Source organism: Aythya ferina, assembly GCF_964211825.1.
Source record: "Aythya ferina genome assembly, chromosome: 4".
Lineage (NCBI taxonomy): Eukaryota > Metazoa > Chordata > Aves > Anseriformes > Anatidae > Aythya > Aythya ferina.
Genome location: NC_140300.1, coordinates 284,265 through 299,994, shown reverse-complemented (window position 1 = coordinate 299,994; position 15,730 = coordinate 284,265). Strand labels below are relative to the sequence as shown.

Here is a 15,730-nt window from a genome sequence, read left to right as displayed (position 1 = left end):
GAAGCCAACATCAGTTTATCTTATCAATGTATATAACTACCTGAAGTGAGGGTGCAAAGAGGACAGAGCTATCTCTGCTTGAGCCAGTCTTAAATGCTTGGAAAATAAATTCATTTTTCTATATTTTAAAGTAAGTCGTTCTCCATAAATATCTCAAACCCAAATTTATTTCTTATCCATGAGCATCCAGAGATTGCAACATGGGTATTTTGGTGGGCTTAATTACTCTTTCCCTCCCATGGTCTTTAGATATTACACAGACTATCATCTTAATGCGTCAACAAGTGGCAAAGTCACAAGTCTGATAGATGGCTCCTACCATCTTCCCAATGTTTTCTTACCTCAACAGAACTATTTGTTGAGCCTCCTACCACTGTGTGTCTGCTGTATTGCTTGAACTGCTGCAATCCATCTTGCACAGCCTGTACCACTCCATCTCCCCCCTGCGGGAAACAGCCTTCTCTTGGTAGTGAACGGAGCTCTGAAATGCAGGCTTGAACTCGTGCAAAGCTTTCCTTCAGTTGCTGAAAAACAATATTCAATGAAATTGAAACACAAAGAATGTCAACCATAATATGAAATATTTTTCCATAATTTGGAATGAGGCCTTTGAATTCACAGCAGTGAGATAAGACATGGCCCAGGAGCTTTTTACTAGTCATAAAGCCATGAACAGTGATATGAATTGACCCCTGGCCATATCACCATTGTCATACCCATACTCCATCACTCATCAGGCTGTGTACCTCTGGGACCTGCACACTGGAGAGCTTGAAGTCAAACTACATTGTCAGGTCAAAAAGGGGGTCCACAGACTAATGGGTAATGGGTCCATAATCTGATAGCAAGGAGAATAACTTCAAACATATCCTTCATCATTCTTAATACAGCAGCTGTGGAACTGGGGGGCACAAGGAGAAAGAACAGCAGAAAGTGCTTGGGCTGGGGTACTCCTCCAAAACAGCCTCTCCTTTTGAGACTGAGCTAGTGGGCTGCTGGTCAGACCCAGTAAGGCATTTCTTGTGCTCTTGTAATGCTCTTTTAGAATATGCACCACAGTAATAATTCTCAGAGCAAATGCTGATGGAAGGTCTGTGGACCCTCCTGCTTCAAAAATGAGATACCAGAGCAAGTATTAGAAAAGAAAAGTTATTCTATAATTGTCATTTGAAAACATTTTACTCTTTCATGGAACAACTACTACTCTATAATGGCTGCCCAAGGACAGCTGGTCTGACTCATTATAGCAAGATGAACATTACAAATGCACAGTTTATTAACCTGATGAGTTCCACAGTGCTTCTTTGTGTCAGTCTCATGTACTGCAGGATATTGGGCCATATTCTCACTGTCTGCTATTGTGATTTAGATTACTTATAGTCCAGGGCTACCAAACCCATATATCACATATGTTGCTCATCACTTCCTTGAAGCTGGTATCATTTTATACTGATCACCTAAATCTGTAGAAAGCAGTCTGAAAATGAACCAGGCTGGCCACAATTCTGGTAGGCCCCTTACACTCTGTTTCCCTGAGCCATATTAGTTAAAGCTACCTAGTAGCTGTTACCAAGCCATGTCCTTGCTTTAGCATAGATGTGACAAAGCAAGAGCGCACCCAGGATCCAAAGGTGTGTGGAACATAGCTAGCCTAGCATTTACACACGTCAGCTCACCTGGGCTCAAGAACTCAAAGTTGACAAATAACCAGCAAGCAACCTGGCAAATTATGGCCACAGGGAAAACTACCAATGAACTGTAGCAAATCTGTTTGAAGCAATATAAAACAGTACTGCCAGAAGTCACTTTCCTCACAGAAGAGGCAACAGCTGAACGAATGCTTCATTTGCTTTAGAAACTTGGCACTGATTCATTAAGCAGCTCCTGAGCAGCCATGGTTTACAGCATGGCCTTTTAGGGTGACTGAGTTACGAACCAGGTAGGCTGAAGCTTGTCACAGGCAGCTCGGATGGCTCTGCAAACAAGGTGAGGCAGAAAGATGGGACAGCCCAAACCTCTCGTCAGAATGGTGATGAGCAGTTTTAAGGAAAGTCACCACACTTTATACTGACTGTATTCCACAGTGGGAGAAATGTCTGGCCCATTATCTCAGTTCTCCTGTGAGGCTGGGAACCTTATGTACATGCACAGAGCCATGATGCTCTTCAGAGTGCTATAGCAAAACTCCCTACAGTTCAGATGCTTGCCCTCAATCCCAAGAGGCAGTTGCAGCTCACAGAGATGTAAACCATCTGTCCCAGGTCACGTATTGCTCCTCAGTGGCAGAACAGGGCTCAGCATGTGCTACAGGGCAGCCAAAAGCCCAGTTAACTACCTGTGTGTCTTGGAACTGGCACCGGCAGAGTTGCATTTTCTGTTGCATGCATACAGCTGCTTTAAATATTAACTTAGGCTGGTCTATGCAAGCTGCAGTTTCAACTCTGGAATGTACTTGAGACATCCCTGCTGCCCATCTCCAGGGAAAAAGAGTAGGAAGATATGGTTTAATGGAGGACTTGTTAGTGTTAGGTTGGACTTGGTGACTTGTTGGACTTGGAGGACTTGTTAGTCAGAGGTTGGATTAGGTGATCTTGGAGGTCTCTTCCAACCTAGATGATTCTGTGATTCTGTGAAAATTGCCCATCAGTTGGAGGTGATCTCAGTCCTTACCCACTTACACATTTAAAGTTTCTGTCCCTTTAATGTTCACTCCGCCTCTTGTCACCATCTGTTGTTCTCCATTGTTATTTATTTTATTCCTAGTTTCCCTTTCTTTGGCATCACCTCTCCCTTTCCAGGGAAGCTCTTTGGAGTGCTTAGAGTTAGGCCATTAGAGGAGATCAGTAGGAATGCAGACTCTAAACTCGTGCCTGGGGAAGACTGAAAAAAGGGCAACCATACATGACACTTCCTCATGTACTCTCCCAGCCTCTGTTTTTAGCTCTGGGGGTTTCCTGACCTCATATGATTTGTCTAATAAGCAACCTCCAATATATATCTATCTTGGTTTCTCACTGAGAACTATCAAGTTATTCTCTAGCTAGATCAGAAAATTAAAGTGATAAACATGCATTATTGACACATGGGTACATTCAAAAGTACAGAAAAAGTGAAGGAGCACTAGTATTTCTGGAGAAGGGTGAAATGGAATAGATGTTTAGCAGACAGAGATATAAAATTGGTCCTGTTCTGAGAAACTACAGAGGACTAGAAATCATTTATAACAAAATGAAAAAAAAGGTCCATCAAAGATTGCCATCCTCCTATACTTTAATGTCCCTAAAAGGGAAAAAACAGTTCTGAAAAACAGCCCTCAGTACATCAGCAGATGTTTGAATAGAGATGGCTTAGTAGGCAGAACACCCAGGCAAAACTGGAGGGCTGTGCCTATCAACATGGCATGCGGTATTGGCCCAAGTCTTTGGGTGAATCACAGAATCACAGAATTTCTAGGTTGGAAGAGACCTCAAGATCATCGAGTCCAACCTCTGACCTAACGCTAACAGTCCCCACTAAACCATATCCCTAAGCTCTACATCTAAACTTCTTTTAAAGACTTCCAGGGATGGTGACTCCACCACTTCCCTGGGCAGCCTGTTCCAATGCCTCACAACCCTTTCAGTAAAGAAGTTCTTCCTAACATCTAACCTAAAACTCCCCTGGCTCAACTTAAGCCCATTCCCCCTCATCCTGTCACCAGGCACGTGGGAGAACAGGCCAACCCCCACCTCGCTACAGCCTCCTTTGAGGTACCTGTAGAGAGCGAGTGAGATCTGCATGAGCTTGGGCACACACTTTGCAGGCTTGGACAAGTCTCAGAAAAACACATTATGGCAAAAGAGTTGATGTGATTACCAATCAAGCAAACAGGAGGAGGGGATACTTTTTAGCTCTCTTTACAGCATTGCTGAGACTGGTATTGGAATGCAGCATCCATCTCAGTGACCATATTTTGAATCAACTTTGAAAAAGACAGAAGAGTGAATACAGGGAAGGGCTTGGAAGTTATTAAGGGACTGTAAAAATGCCTTGCAGTTAGACTCATATTTTTTTCTCTTTCATTTACCAGCTAGAAGATTACAGGGGAACCTGATTATCTCTAGAGGAAGAAAAAGCAAGATATAAGCAGGTTTTTCAGTCAAGCCAAAAGAGGAAATATATGAACAAATCCCTGGAAGCTAAAGCCAATAAATACAAATTAGAAGCTGGCTGCAAGTTTCGCAATGACAATGATTAACCAGTGAAAGAAATTATCAACAGAAGTAGATTATTCTCCATCTTGTAATATCTTCAGATAAAAACTTCATGTCTTTCTGGAGAAAATGCTTTAGCGAAGTATGGCTATTTTAGTGAAATATAATAGCCTATATAATAGGCAGGGTTCCTCTGTCTTAAAAACAAAACAAAACAAAACAAAACAACAAACACCTATGATTATCAGAATGAGTTGTTTTTTACATAAAAAGACAATCTATCATAAGCAGCAGAAGATTCACATGATTCATACGAGGGCAAGTGGGGGGATTGTGTCAGTTGTACTCTAGTGATCCATGATTACTGAATGAGATCTGAGTTTGTTTTCAGCCAGCACAGGTTGGAACAGTGTCAGCACTTCCCTAGTAAATAAAAAAGCAGGTGTTTGGCCCTAAACACATACAAATTAACTTGGACAAAAGGCAAAATCACAGAAAACAGGCCTGGAACAAGTTGTGATACAGAATGCCTAGTCCATCCCATATTTCCATGCCAGAATGGATTATATCTAAACTCATCCTAAGAAGTGTCTGTTCTTAAAGACCCTAATCAGAGTGGTTTCACAATCTCCCCAGTAAATGTTCTCTGGTGTCATCTTAGTTATCTTGTCATGTTCTCTATAACCCATTATGCAAAATGAACAATGCCATTTAATACAGTCTCCTTGCAGATCCCATTTTCTAAATTCATTGTTAGCGTTGGCCTTTGATTATTTTTTTTCCAGTTGGCGTCTGCCTCTCTTGAGATGTGAAAACTTGACAAAATATTTCAGAATGTTTTTACCATTGCTGAATAAAGTGGAAGGGTTAATACTGGGTGTTCATACTACCTTACATAAATGAGAGTGGTTAGTATGACCGCAGTAGGATGACTTCTTAGATTCACATGAACTTTATGATGCTTTCCAAACCCAAACTTTTATTGTAGAGCTGCTACTAATTCTCCGTCTGTGTTTATTCTGCAGCATATCCCTATGTGAATGAAGCACTTGTTCTTATTGACTTAGATCAGGATATTTCTCAAATTTGGCAAAAATACTTTGAATTCTGATCCTTTCCCCTTAAAGGTCTGGAACAGCCCCCAAAGTGGTAATATTTGTATAATCAACTGGTATACAGGCAATTTCACCATCCAAATTATTGCAGGTGAAGAGTTGTGATTGGTAAGTATGAAGCAGCACAGACAGTGCAGGAAGTAGCATATGGGAGAGTGCAACAGATGGTACAGAAAGGAACAGTACAAAACCTAATTTATGCACATGAGCAACTTCACAGATCAAAAACATGAACCTTCTCCTTTTAAACACCATTCTCTCATAAAACTCACTTCTTCCATGAAGTCTAACAGGCTTTGCTCTTTGAGAATGGTTATTTTTTTAAATATAAATTTGTAGGAAATCATAACTTCCTTTACTGAACTGCAACAACATATTGCATTCATGTTTGCTACATCCCAAGAGACATAATTTCACACCTACCACAAAGGGAAGCAAACATTCCTGCTGGTTCTGTACCACATAGATGCTAAGAAGGGGAACACGGCAGGGACCTGTCAATCTGCATGCCAAACTGAGTGTGTTTTCCAGAGCTTCAGAGAGTACAGAACAAGTGTTGTCCCAGGAAGCTGATGTGACATCCACAACGAGAATCCGTGATGGCTGCTGGCAGTGTGCTTTAGTATCAGGAAATGTTTTCCGTGTTTCTGAGAATAATTTTCTGGAATTCATGACTTCTGTACATAGGTAGTAGACATCCAGTTACCCTTCTGCATCTGAGCTGGAAAAATTGACAAATATCAATGAGTGCGACTCTCCTTTTCCCATTCACTTGAAAGCAATGTGAGAAATAGCAAGCAGTAGTGAATTAGACTTCAATAGCTTTCACCAAAGTATTTGTTCATACTTTAGGATAAACCCATGCAAATATAAGGGAAAATGCATAAGGTCAGAAAACAAAATGGATCAACCAAAAAAAAATGCATAGCAAATATACTTGTGCAGCTGTAACTGGAGCAGTTAATGTTGCTAGCACAGCCATGCCTAGCTCATGGACAAGCTATGTGATACAATCCTCCAGTATGACTCAGGTGTGTGGCAACAATCTCCAGCACAGCAGTGATTTCCAACAGCTGGTGGATAAAAGGACTCTGAACTAGTACTCCTGCTTTTGCAGTGGCCAAGTGATCATACCCAATATCCAGATGAGAACACAGCCCCCACTCCTTGATGAGACAAGTAGCTGTCATATCCAAAAAAGGCCATCACGATGCAGAAATAAAATAGTGCGTATACATCAGTTTTACATTGTGAACCATGCAGAGCCAACCTTTCTTTGGAGTTTCTAACACACAAAGTTAGCTCTCTGCATTAACAAAAGCCTCAATGAATGTAGCACTAAGGTTGCCTGCAGTGTCTCATGTTCAAGCACATGGAGTACAGCAACCGTAAAAATCTGGAATGTCAGAAACTCCAACAGAAAGTATTTTCCAGCCAAGCACCAGCTTTGATTCCCAGAACTGGCTAGAGACACTGGGAATACTGTGTATGGAGGTGGATGTGCTTAACCTGTGTCACAGAGCTGTGCCAAACAATGCAGAGATTTGTCAGAACAGCTTGATGGAGCTGTCAGCATTGCAGACAACAGCTTGCACACGGAAGCAAAGAAAAGCAGAAGGCTCCTGATTTCTTGGATCCCATGTGTGTGGGAAGAGAGGTGGTGCATGTTCCAGTGCCCTGAGAGACCACAGATCACCTGGTATGAGAACAAAGCACATGGACCTCTTTTTGTGTGCTTTCTTTCAAATATCCACCCTTTCATCTGGAAGCACAACTGCACTTCTGCATGCATAAGGCTCAGCTGGTGCTGTTTTGAGAGACTTCCCCACAATATTTAAGAAAATTTGACTATTTTTGAGAAATTTTAAGCAGAAGCAAGAAAGAGAAGAATCATGCTGTAAAAGAGGTCTTGTGTCTTTCCCATACCTCACAGAGTATGAGACGGAGAAACCATTTGGCCCTGAGTCCAGAGTGAACACATAATTGTTTGGCTCAAAGGTTTAGAGGCAAAGTATTCACCTATGCTTTTCCACAGACTTTGAATGTGACCTTTGTGTGTCATCCCCCCCCACACACACCTTCCCTTCAATACATACATCTTAAGCAGAGATGCTGCCCAGAATCTGCTCTTCACTAAGTCTAAACATATCTGCACAAAGCATTCAGTGCTGTTTCTAAGGTTATATGAAATCCTTCAAAAATATGTATTGTAGTAACAGTAATACATAACCACAGAAATCTACTTGCACCCAGGGAGGTGTTTATATAATTGCACATGTATTTTCAATATGAACTAGAATAAATTATGTCTTCTTATGGCTGTGTAAACCCCTAGTGGGTTTACTGAATCTTAAATCCCACCCTTGGCTTACATACTAGGGCTCTGGTAAGAACCTAGGCCAGTGTGAATTCCTGTGCACAGCTCTTAACTTGTGCAGTATGTTTAGCGGAGACATGCAACTGTTATGTTCATGGAAAGGGAAGGGAAGGGAAGGGAAGGGAAGGGAAGGGAAGGGAAGGGAAGGGAAGGGAAGGGAAGGGAAGGGAAGGGAAGGGAAGGGAAGGGAAGGGAAGGGAAGGGAAGGGAAGGGAAGGGAAGGGAAGGGAAGGGAAGGGAAGGGAAGGGAAGGGAAGGGAAGGGAAGGGAAGGGAAGGGAAGGGAAGGGAAGGGAAGGGAAGGGAAGGGAAGGGAAGGGAAGGGAAGGGAAGGGAAGGGAAGGGAAGGGAAGGGAAGGGAAGGGAAGGGAAGGGAAGGGAAGGGAAGGGAAGGGAAGGGAAGGGAAGGAAGAAGGCTAGCATATTTCTGACAGTCCCCAGGATGCTTGAGTAAGAATTTCTTGAGGCCTTGAAAAGAACAAGAAATACATTTCCATCTAATTTAAGTATCATCAGGAAAACAAAAATGAACACAAAAAACCACCACCAACAACAAAAAAATGTATTTCTAGGATGTCTGTCAATGATGTCAAAACAGAGTGAACACAGATTGAATTTCAAAACTGAGGCTAACAGTTCAGAATTGGTGAAAATATTTTACAAATATCATGTACATGTGTGTGTATCTTGCTTTGTTTTGGCTAGTAACCGATACAATTTTACTGGAAAGTGAAAAACAGATAACACTTTAATCAGTGTCTCTTCTGAAGCTGTAAAATATACAGTAAAGTTTACTAAATTACTTCACTGAATCTGGAAAAAAAAATTCTCTCTCTCTCTCTCTCTCCCCCCCCCCCCTTTTTTTTTTTTTTTTTTTTGTGATGAGGCTTTGTGCTACTCATCTCTGCAAGCACCTAATGCCTTCTCAAATAAGGAAACAAAATCTATCCTACAGTCAGAAGTCTAGAAAACTTGGCTCTGTTTTTTCTTGTTTTCAGATGGAAAACTGAGCTTTGATACTGAAAAATACACTTTTTCTGAATTTGAATGAAGTCTTCACTCTTGACACTTCATAGAACTGTGCCTGTTCTAAGGTGCTTTAGTAAAACTGATCCCTCATCAGCTATGTTCTTAGACTAAGGGTAACTGATGTAGGCTGTGAGAGAGGTGGGCTGTTTACTCTGTATATCAAATATTGTGCAGAGAGATGTACATAAATCATATGAATATTGCTAAGCAGAGATTAATTAACAGACCACAGTTATGAAGAAATGAAATTCCTTTAGCTGATAAAGAAAAGGTTGTCCAGCCAAAGAATTCTGTGTAATAGTCTAATTGGTTGCTATGGTAAAATCATATCTTCATTTAAGTAGCAAGTGAACTGACAGAGAGCCTAGCCTAAGGGATTGCACCATAATTCAGTGTGCATGAGTGAAAACTGTTCTAGCATCTCATATAACATTAACTTACTGCTCAATAAAACAGAACTTATTAGCTGTCAAAGCTAGTTACTAACGGTAATGTACAATTTGCTCAATGCAGGAAGACAAATACTGAGGACGGTTACCATTTTCTTTCTAATAAATTAGTCAGCAAATCTTGGATTCAACCTCAATTTAAGTGGAGGGAAAATAAAAAATAAAATAAAAAAAAAAGAAAAACACAAAACAACACAAAACCAATACATGTGAATAATGAGTTTAACTTAAGAATACTTTATTGGGCAGGTAAGCCCCACAGACCTACTTTGACAGTGGCCTATTTACAGAGAAGTACACAACTAAGCTAAGAAAACCTCAAGATGCAATAATGAATACAAACTATTGGTGAGGAAAAGCTTTTAAAATTGTGAACAAAAGGCACCAACAAACAGTATCAGTTAACAGGTTTAAGGACAATGAAAACTTAATCTTTAAGCTATTAAAGCATAAAAGCTACTCTTTAAACACATCGAGAATTTATTTAACCAAGCAGAAATGGTGTTCAATAAATATTTTGATCTGCATTTAGAAGAAAGCACTGATGACTAATTATTCTGTTTTTCATTTGTGACTAGAGTGGATATTAAGTTCATCTGCTAGGTCAGCATGTTTTACTCTTTGAGAAGACGATCTTTGTGCCCTGGAGCGCCCTGGAACTCTTTGAACCCTTCTGAACCTTTAACTCATCTCAGAGCTGTGAAAGCTCCACAGTAACCATAATGTTCTTGTTTAAACAAAGAACATACAACATGATTCAGATAGCAATAGCCCATTTGTCATTCATAATGTATGTACCAGGGAAATTAATAGAAACAGTGATATGAGGCATAGTCAATAGCAAACCTAAAAATAGTAGCATAAGTATGGAAAATAGATCTCCTTGATAGTAGATTTTAGTGGGATTATACACAGGCATAGGGGTTTCAACAGAGTATAATTTGATCTCTAAGAGGCATTTAATTTAAACACACTTGCTTTTAGTCACCATATCACCATAAAAAGCAATGTAACTCCTCAATAAATAGATTAAGAGACAGTAAATGGAGAAATTGCAGATAATGTATACAAATGAGGATTATTCTGTCAAAAATTTTCCACTCGAGTTCTAATTAACTAGACATCAGAAGATATATAAAGATTTACCATATAGAATTTATAGAAGACACAAACATTGAAGTGTCTAAGCAGTGTGGACATCCTCTGTGTACCAAGCCCAGATGGGAAGACATTTATTTTAAAAAGTCAGGATGAACAGAAGAATAAAATCAAACTAACAAAGTTAGCATATAATCAAGCTACTGAAATTATTCAGGATCCTATATAGTAACAGACATTACATGTTTTTCTGTACGTCAATGCTAATAGCCAATACAAGGCTTTGGGGTTGTGTTTTTATTGAGATAAAAATCACCAACTCTTAGTAAGAATAGGTACTTTATCATAACATTAAAATCAGTCATTATCACCCTTGCAGATTTATTTTTTTCTTAAATAGAAAGGAATTATGATGCTATAGGAGTTTAGAAAAAAGCCATTGTCTAATTCTGAATCACTATAAATAATGCAGCAAATGATTGTGAATGCTTATCAACCACTGTCTTGACAGATAAGGACAAGCTGATGTATAATATAAGGATAAGTTGATGTATAATGCATATGCCCAATTGCTCCTATAAAACAACCTGCCGACTCATAAAACCCATCAAGAATGCTCTGAGGAACACTGTCTTATCATAAAGGACTTCTGCTTGAGTGATGTGCTTGAACTCTCAGAATTAAAACTTTTTAGGTATTGTAATATCTTTTTGATGAGATTATATGTACGATTAATAAAGCTTCATAAGGCAGATGCTTTATCTTGCCTGGTAAATTGATTAAGAAACTAGAATTATATGAAGTCAACATACACATTAAATGGATTAAACCTGAATAATTCATAAGCCTCAGAACATAACTGTAGACAAGCAAACATCACTGAGTGTGTTTTAGTAAGTGTATATGAAATCACTGTGAGATACATGCACATATCAGAGCAGAGCGAAATAACGCTCAATGGTAATGCCTTACAGATAGGCTCACTTTTATTTCTTCCTTTCTCCTACTCGCTGCCACAAGGCATCTTGAAACCTTTTCAATACAATGAAGCAGGACCGAACAAGAGGGAACAGTTATTTCCCTTACATCACACCTTCAAATACCCTCTAACTGAATGGTTAGGGCACTTTCCTGAGAGGTGGGTTATCTCCTGTGAACTCTTCACCCTTGAATGCATACTTCCCACATTCTACATGTCTTTTCTAGTCATTAATCCTGTGTATGAAAGGATGCTGGTTTGTGTACCCTCAGTGGAAGCAGCTGCTGCATTGTAACCCAGACCAGAGCACTGATATGACAAAGAGGGTAAGATTTAAGGTAACACTGTTCTGTTTGTACTTCCAGCTGGCCAGGTAAAGTAATTCTTTGGTCTGGGCAAGACCGAGAAATCTAACACCATGGCATGGGTTCTGCTTTAGTCCATGCAAGACCTTCCCAGCCATGACTGAAGAGGGCTTGCACCTGAGCAACCACATTTGACACTGCTATTATGAATGAGAGTCTTAAAAACTTAGTCTTCTCTTTCTGCATCAACACCAAATTCTGGTGAACTGTGGGCAGTGGGATGATGAATTAGACCAAATCTGCTGCAGGAAGGGTTTTGGGAAGTAGGGCTGGAGAGCTGCAGATGGTGACTTCTCTCAAGCTTCCCCTGCACAGAGGCAGCAGCTGATGGAGGAGAGCCAGAAGACACCCTCACAGCTCCCCAGGCTGGAATCTGCAGGAGCAGTTTGCTCCCGGGCCTGTGTTGCAGACCAGTTCCCAAGTGCTATGGCCTCCCTTCTGTTTGCTGTCAGCTGCCCAACAGCCACACAATAATGCAGATGGCCTAGCATGAGTTAATGCTGCTTCTCACAGAAAAACTCATGCTAGATTTACAAAGGAAGCCTGCAGTTTGCAGGGGACAACACTGTGGAGAGCAGCCAGTCTCCTGCTCCTGTTTCTCCTTCTTCAAAACCCTTTACCATATAAAAATCAGTGCAGGAAACAAAGTAAACATGCAAGGGTTTCTGTCAGCTCCAGGACAGAATCAAATAGTAGGGAGCTGTGTTTCTGTACTCCTTCCTACCTTGAAAGCACTTAACACTTTCTTGAAGGTTGCACTTTGAACTAACGGCCAGTTGCAATATATCTCCAGTGCCATGACTTCAGATTATTCTAGAAGCAGTTTCATGATAGGATATAAGACATTAACATCACACTGTATTAGCAATATAGGATTCCTCAGTGAATCGTTCCTTATTGTCACAGTTAGTATGCCATGCAGTTCCACTGTTAACTCATCAAAACTCAAAGTATCATAGAAGCATAGAAACACAAGGTTGGAAAGGACCTACAAGATCATCTAGTCCAACCATCCTCCTATCACCAATACTACCCACATATCTTGTAGCACCTCCTCCAGGTGCTTCTTGAACACCACCAGGGATAGTGACTCCACCACCTCAGTGGGCAGGCTGTTCCGGTGCCTGACCACTTTTTGAGAGAAAATGTTTTTCCTGATATTGAATCTAAATCTCCCCTGGCACAACTTGTGGCCATTTCCTTGAGTCCTATCATTAGTTATCTGAAAGACTCACCCCCTCCTCATCACAACCTCCTTTCAGGAAGCTGTAGAGTGAAGTGAGGTCTCCCCTGAACCTCCTCCAGACTAAACAACCCCAGTTCCCTCAGCCGCTCCTCATAGGGCTTGTGTTCCAGGCCCTTCACCAGACAAATTACTTGGCCTTGATGTCTTTCTTGTAGTGGGAGGCCCGGAACTGAACACAGTACTCGAGGTGTGGCCTCACCACAGCTGAGTACAGGGGGATGATCACCTCCCTGCTCCTGCTGGCTACTCTATTTCTAATACAGGCCAGGATGCCACTGGCCTTCTTGATCACCTGGGCACACTGCCGTCTCATGGTCAGCCAAGCATTGATCAACATTCCCAGATCCTTTTCTTCTTCACAGTCTTCCAGCCACTCTGCCCCAAGCCTATAGCGTTGCATGGAGTTATTGTGGCCAAAGTGCAGGACTTGGCACTTGGCCTTGCTGAACCTCATCCCATTTGCCTCAGCCCAGCAGTCCAGCCTATCCAGATCCCTCTGAAGGACAACTCTACCCTCAGGCAGATCGACACTATCTCCCAACTTGGCGTCATCTGCAAACTTACTGAGGGTACACTCTATCCCTTCATCTAGGTTGTCAATGAAGATACTAAACAAGATAGGCCCCAGTACCTAATGGGATGCTGGCTGGACTTAACTCCATTAAACCACAACCCACTGGACATGGCCCTCCAGACAGTTCTTTACCCAGAGACGAGTATACCTGTCCAGGCCACAGGCAGACAGTTTCCTCAGGAGAATACTGTGGCAGACCGTGTCAAAGGCTTTGCTGAAGTCTAAGTAGAAGTCTAAGTAGACTACATCAAGAGCCCTTCCCTCATCTACCAGTCTGGTCACACGGTCATAGAAGGAGATGAGGTTGGACTAGCATGATCTGCCTTTTTGTGAACCTGTGCTGGCTGGGCCTGATCTCCTGGATGCTATGCAAGTGCTGTGTGATCTCACCCAAGATGATCTGCTGCATAACTTTCCCTGGAACCAAGGTCAAGCTCATAGTAGTGTAGGGCTTCCTGTCCCACTGTTATTATTGACAGACAGACTTTTCCTAAACCTGAGTGACAAGAAGCTTTCCAGTAATTTCCATCCTAGATGTGTGGTGGCTGGTCATTTTAGCCTGTTGTTCTTGTGCCAGAATTACCTTTCTTTTCTCCTGTCTCACTTTTTGCACAATTTACATATTTATAGACAAAAAAGATATTCCTGCTCAGCTTTTCTATTTATAGCTCATAAAATAGTTTCTGTATTTCCCCTGCTTATCTTAGTAACTCTTTTCTGCAGCTGCTCCAGTTTGAACATTTCTGTGCATATTTGTTTCATTTCTGTTCATATTTCATTCACATTATATAAAACATTTCAGATGGCATCTCACAAGCAAATTTCTAATGGAACTCATACTTCCTTATTACTATTGAATGGAATTTGTCATATATGACAGTTGAGAGTACAGAATACTCTAAGCTCAAATGATGAACCAAAGCTCATAAGTACAGGTAGTACTCAATATGTATTCAGTATGTATTAGTGTATGACTATCACTATGACTATCAATAACATATAGCTTAGTCTTTTTCACATCTGGAAGGTGTCCTTGACAAGTTTTATAAAAGGTTTTACTGAATATAAGTGGCAAAAAGCACTATTCATATGTTAAATATCAAGAATAAAATCCCTACAATATTAATTTATGCCTACTGGTTATAAAGGAAGTTCTGTGTGTTTAGACCACATGCTATAACCCAACCCTCTTGTGTGCTGGATGTGACCTCAGAGTCTCTCAATCTGCAGTATCACTGTAACTTTTTTCTCATAGGTTCATATTTCCTGTACTATTTTGCAGACACCTTTAGAAAGCAATGCTACCCCATTCACAAATCCTGTGACTGGGTACTCAGAATGAGGGAATACAGCCCCTAGCTGCCTGATGCACTTGTCCTCTGGTCCACAAAACAGACACTATAAAATCTGCACATTAACTGCATGTCCCACATCGCAAACAAGGAAGTGCTGAAAAGGCTGTGGCACTTGTTCTCTCAAAAAAGATTTGCAGGTCTCTAAACTGGGCAACGTCCCCCACTACAATTTGTGTCTATAAGGCTGCAGTGCTGGTGTAATGGTATATCCTCTGTGCTCTGCCCATGGTGGGGGCCATAGAACAAGGGCATGCATCTAACATGGCAGGGTTCACAGAAAGTGGGTATATTGCATTCAGTGAAACAGTGCCTGGGCTATTCATCCTCCAGAAACACTGGGAGGAGGGCCAGGAGGGAGCTTTTCCTCACTGTGGGGACCCTACCCTGAGGGACATGCCCATCGAGCAACACTGGGCCTGGCTGGGCCATGCACTGCAGGACATGCCCAGGGCAGCACCCAGCCTAGGCTTGTGAGGGGCCTCCGTGGGCAGTGATGCTGGGCCTGGGGCAAGAGGAGAGCCTAGCACTGCACAGCAAAGCCCAGCACAGCAGAGCTGGCGCTGAGGTTACCTTCACAGCAGTCCAGTTGGTCAGAGCTGTCCGGCCCTCACTGCTCAGGTTGGCTTCAGCAGAGCAGCCATGCTGGGCCACAGCTCTCCTCCCACAGGCCAGGACCATGTCACACATGGCTGCTGGCACATATGCCACTGCTCACGGCAGGCACCACACACATGCTCAAGGCACTCCTGGACATGCACACATGGTCATAGGTGTGCATTGGCAGGGACAGGCACGCTTCTGCACACATGGGCATGCACAGGCAAACTGTACCATATAGACCCATGTAGGTAGACCTATAAGGCTGAAGTGGAAAGGACTGACAGTCATTTCTGCATCCAAGTAGCTGCATTTTGTCTGCTCCCTTTTTCTTTCATCCATTAGGAAATGGAC

The 15,730-nt window shown here is 41.7% G+C and overlaps 1 protein-coding gene across 3 annotated transcripts in view; it reads right to left on the bottom strand.

Annotated features, from left to right (window-relative positions):
* M1AP (meiosis 1 associated protein) overlaps positions 1-15,501 on the bottom strand; it is a 30,976-nt gene extending 15,475 nt beyond the window's left edge. Inside the window, exons 1-3 of one of the 3 annotated variants that reach the window (XM_084518213.1) lie at positions 15,350-15,498; positions 5,732-6,029; positions 342-524 (exon numbers count right to left, since the gene is read on the bottom strand). In XM_084518213.1, the coding sequence (XP_084374339.1) occupies positions 342-524; positions 5,732-5,980 (432 nt within the window). In that variant the 5' untranslated portion in view covers positions 5,981-6,029; positions 15,350-15,498. Of the gene's footprint in view, positions 1-341; positions 525-5,731; positions 6,030-11,244; positions 11,366-15,349 lie in introns of those variants that run through there. The other 2 variants (XM_084518214.1, XM_084518215.1) reach the window with 2 other exon arrangements.
* Between the last annotated feature and the right edge of the window lie 229 nt (positions 15,502-15,730).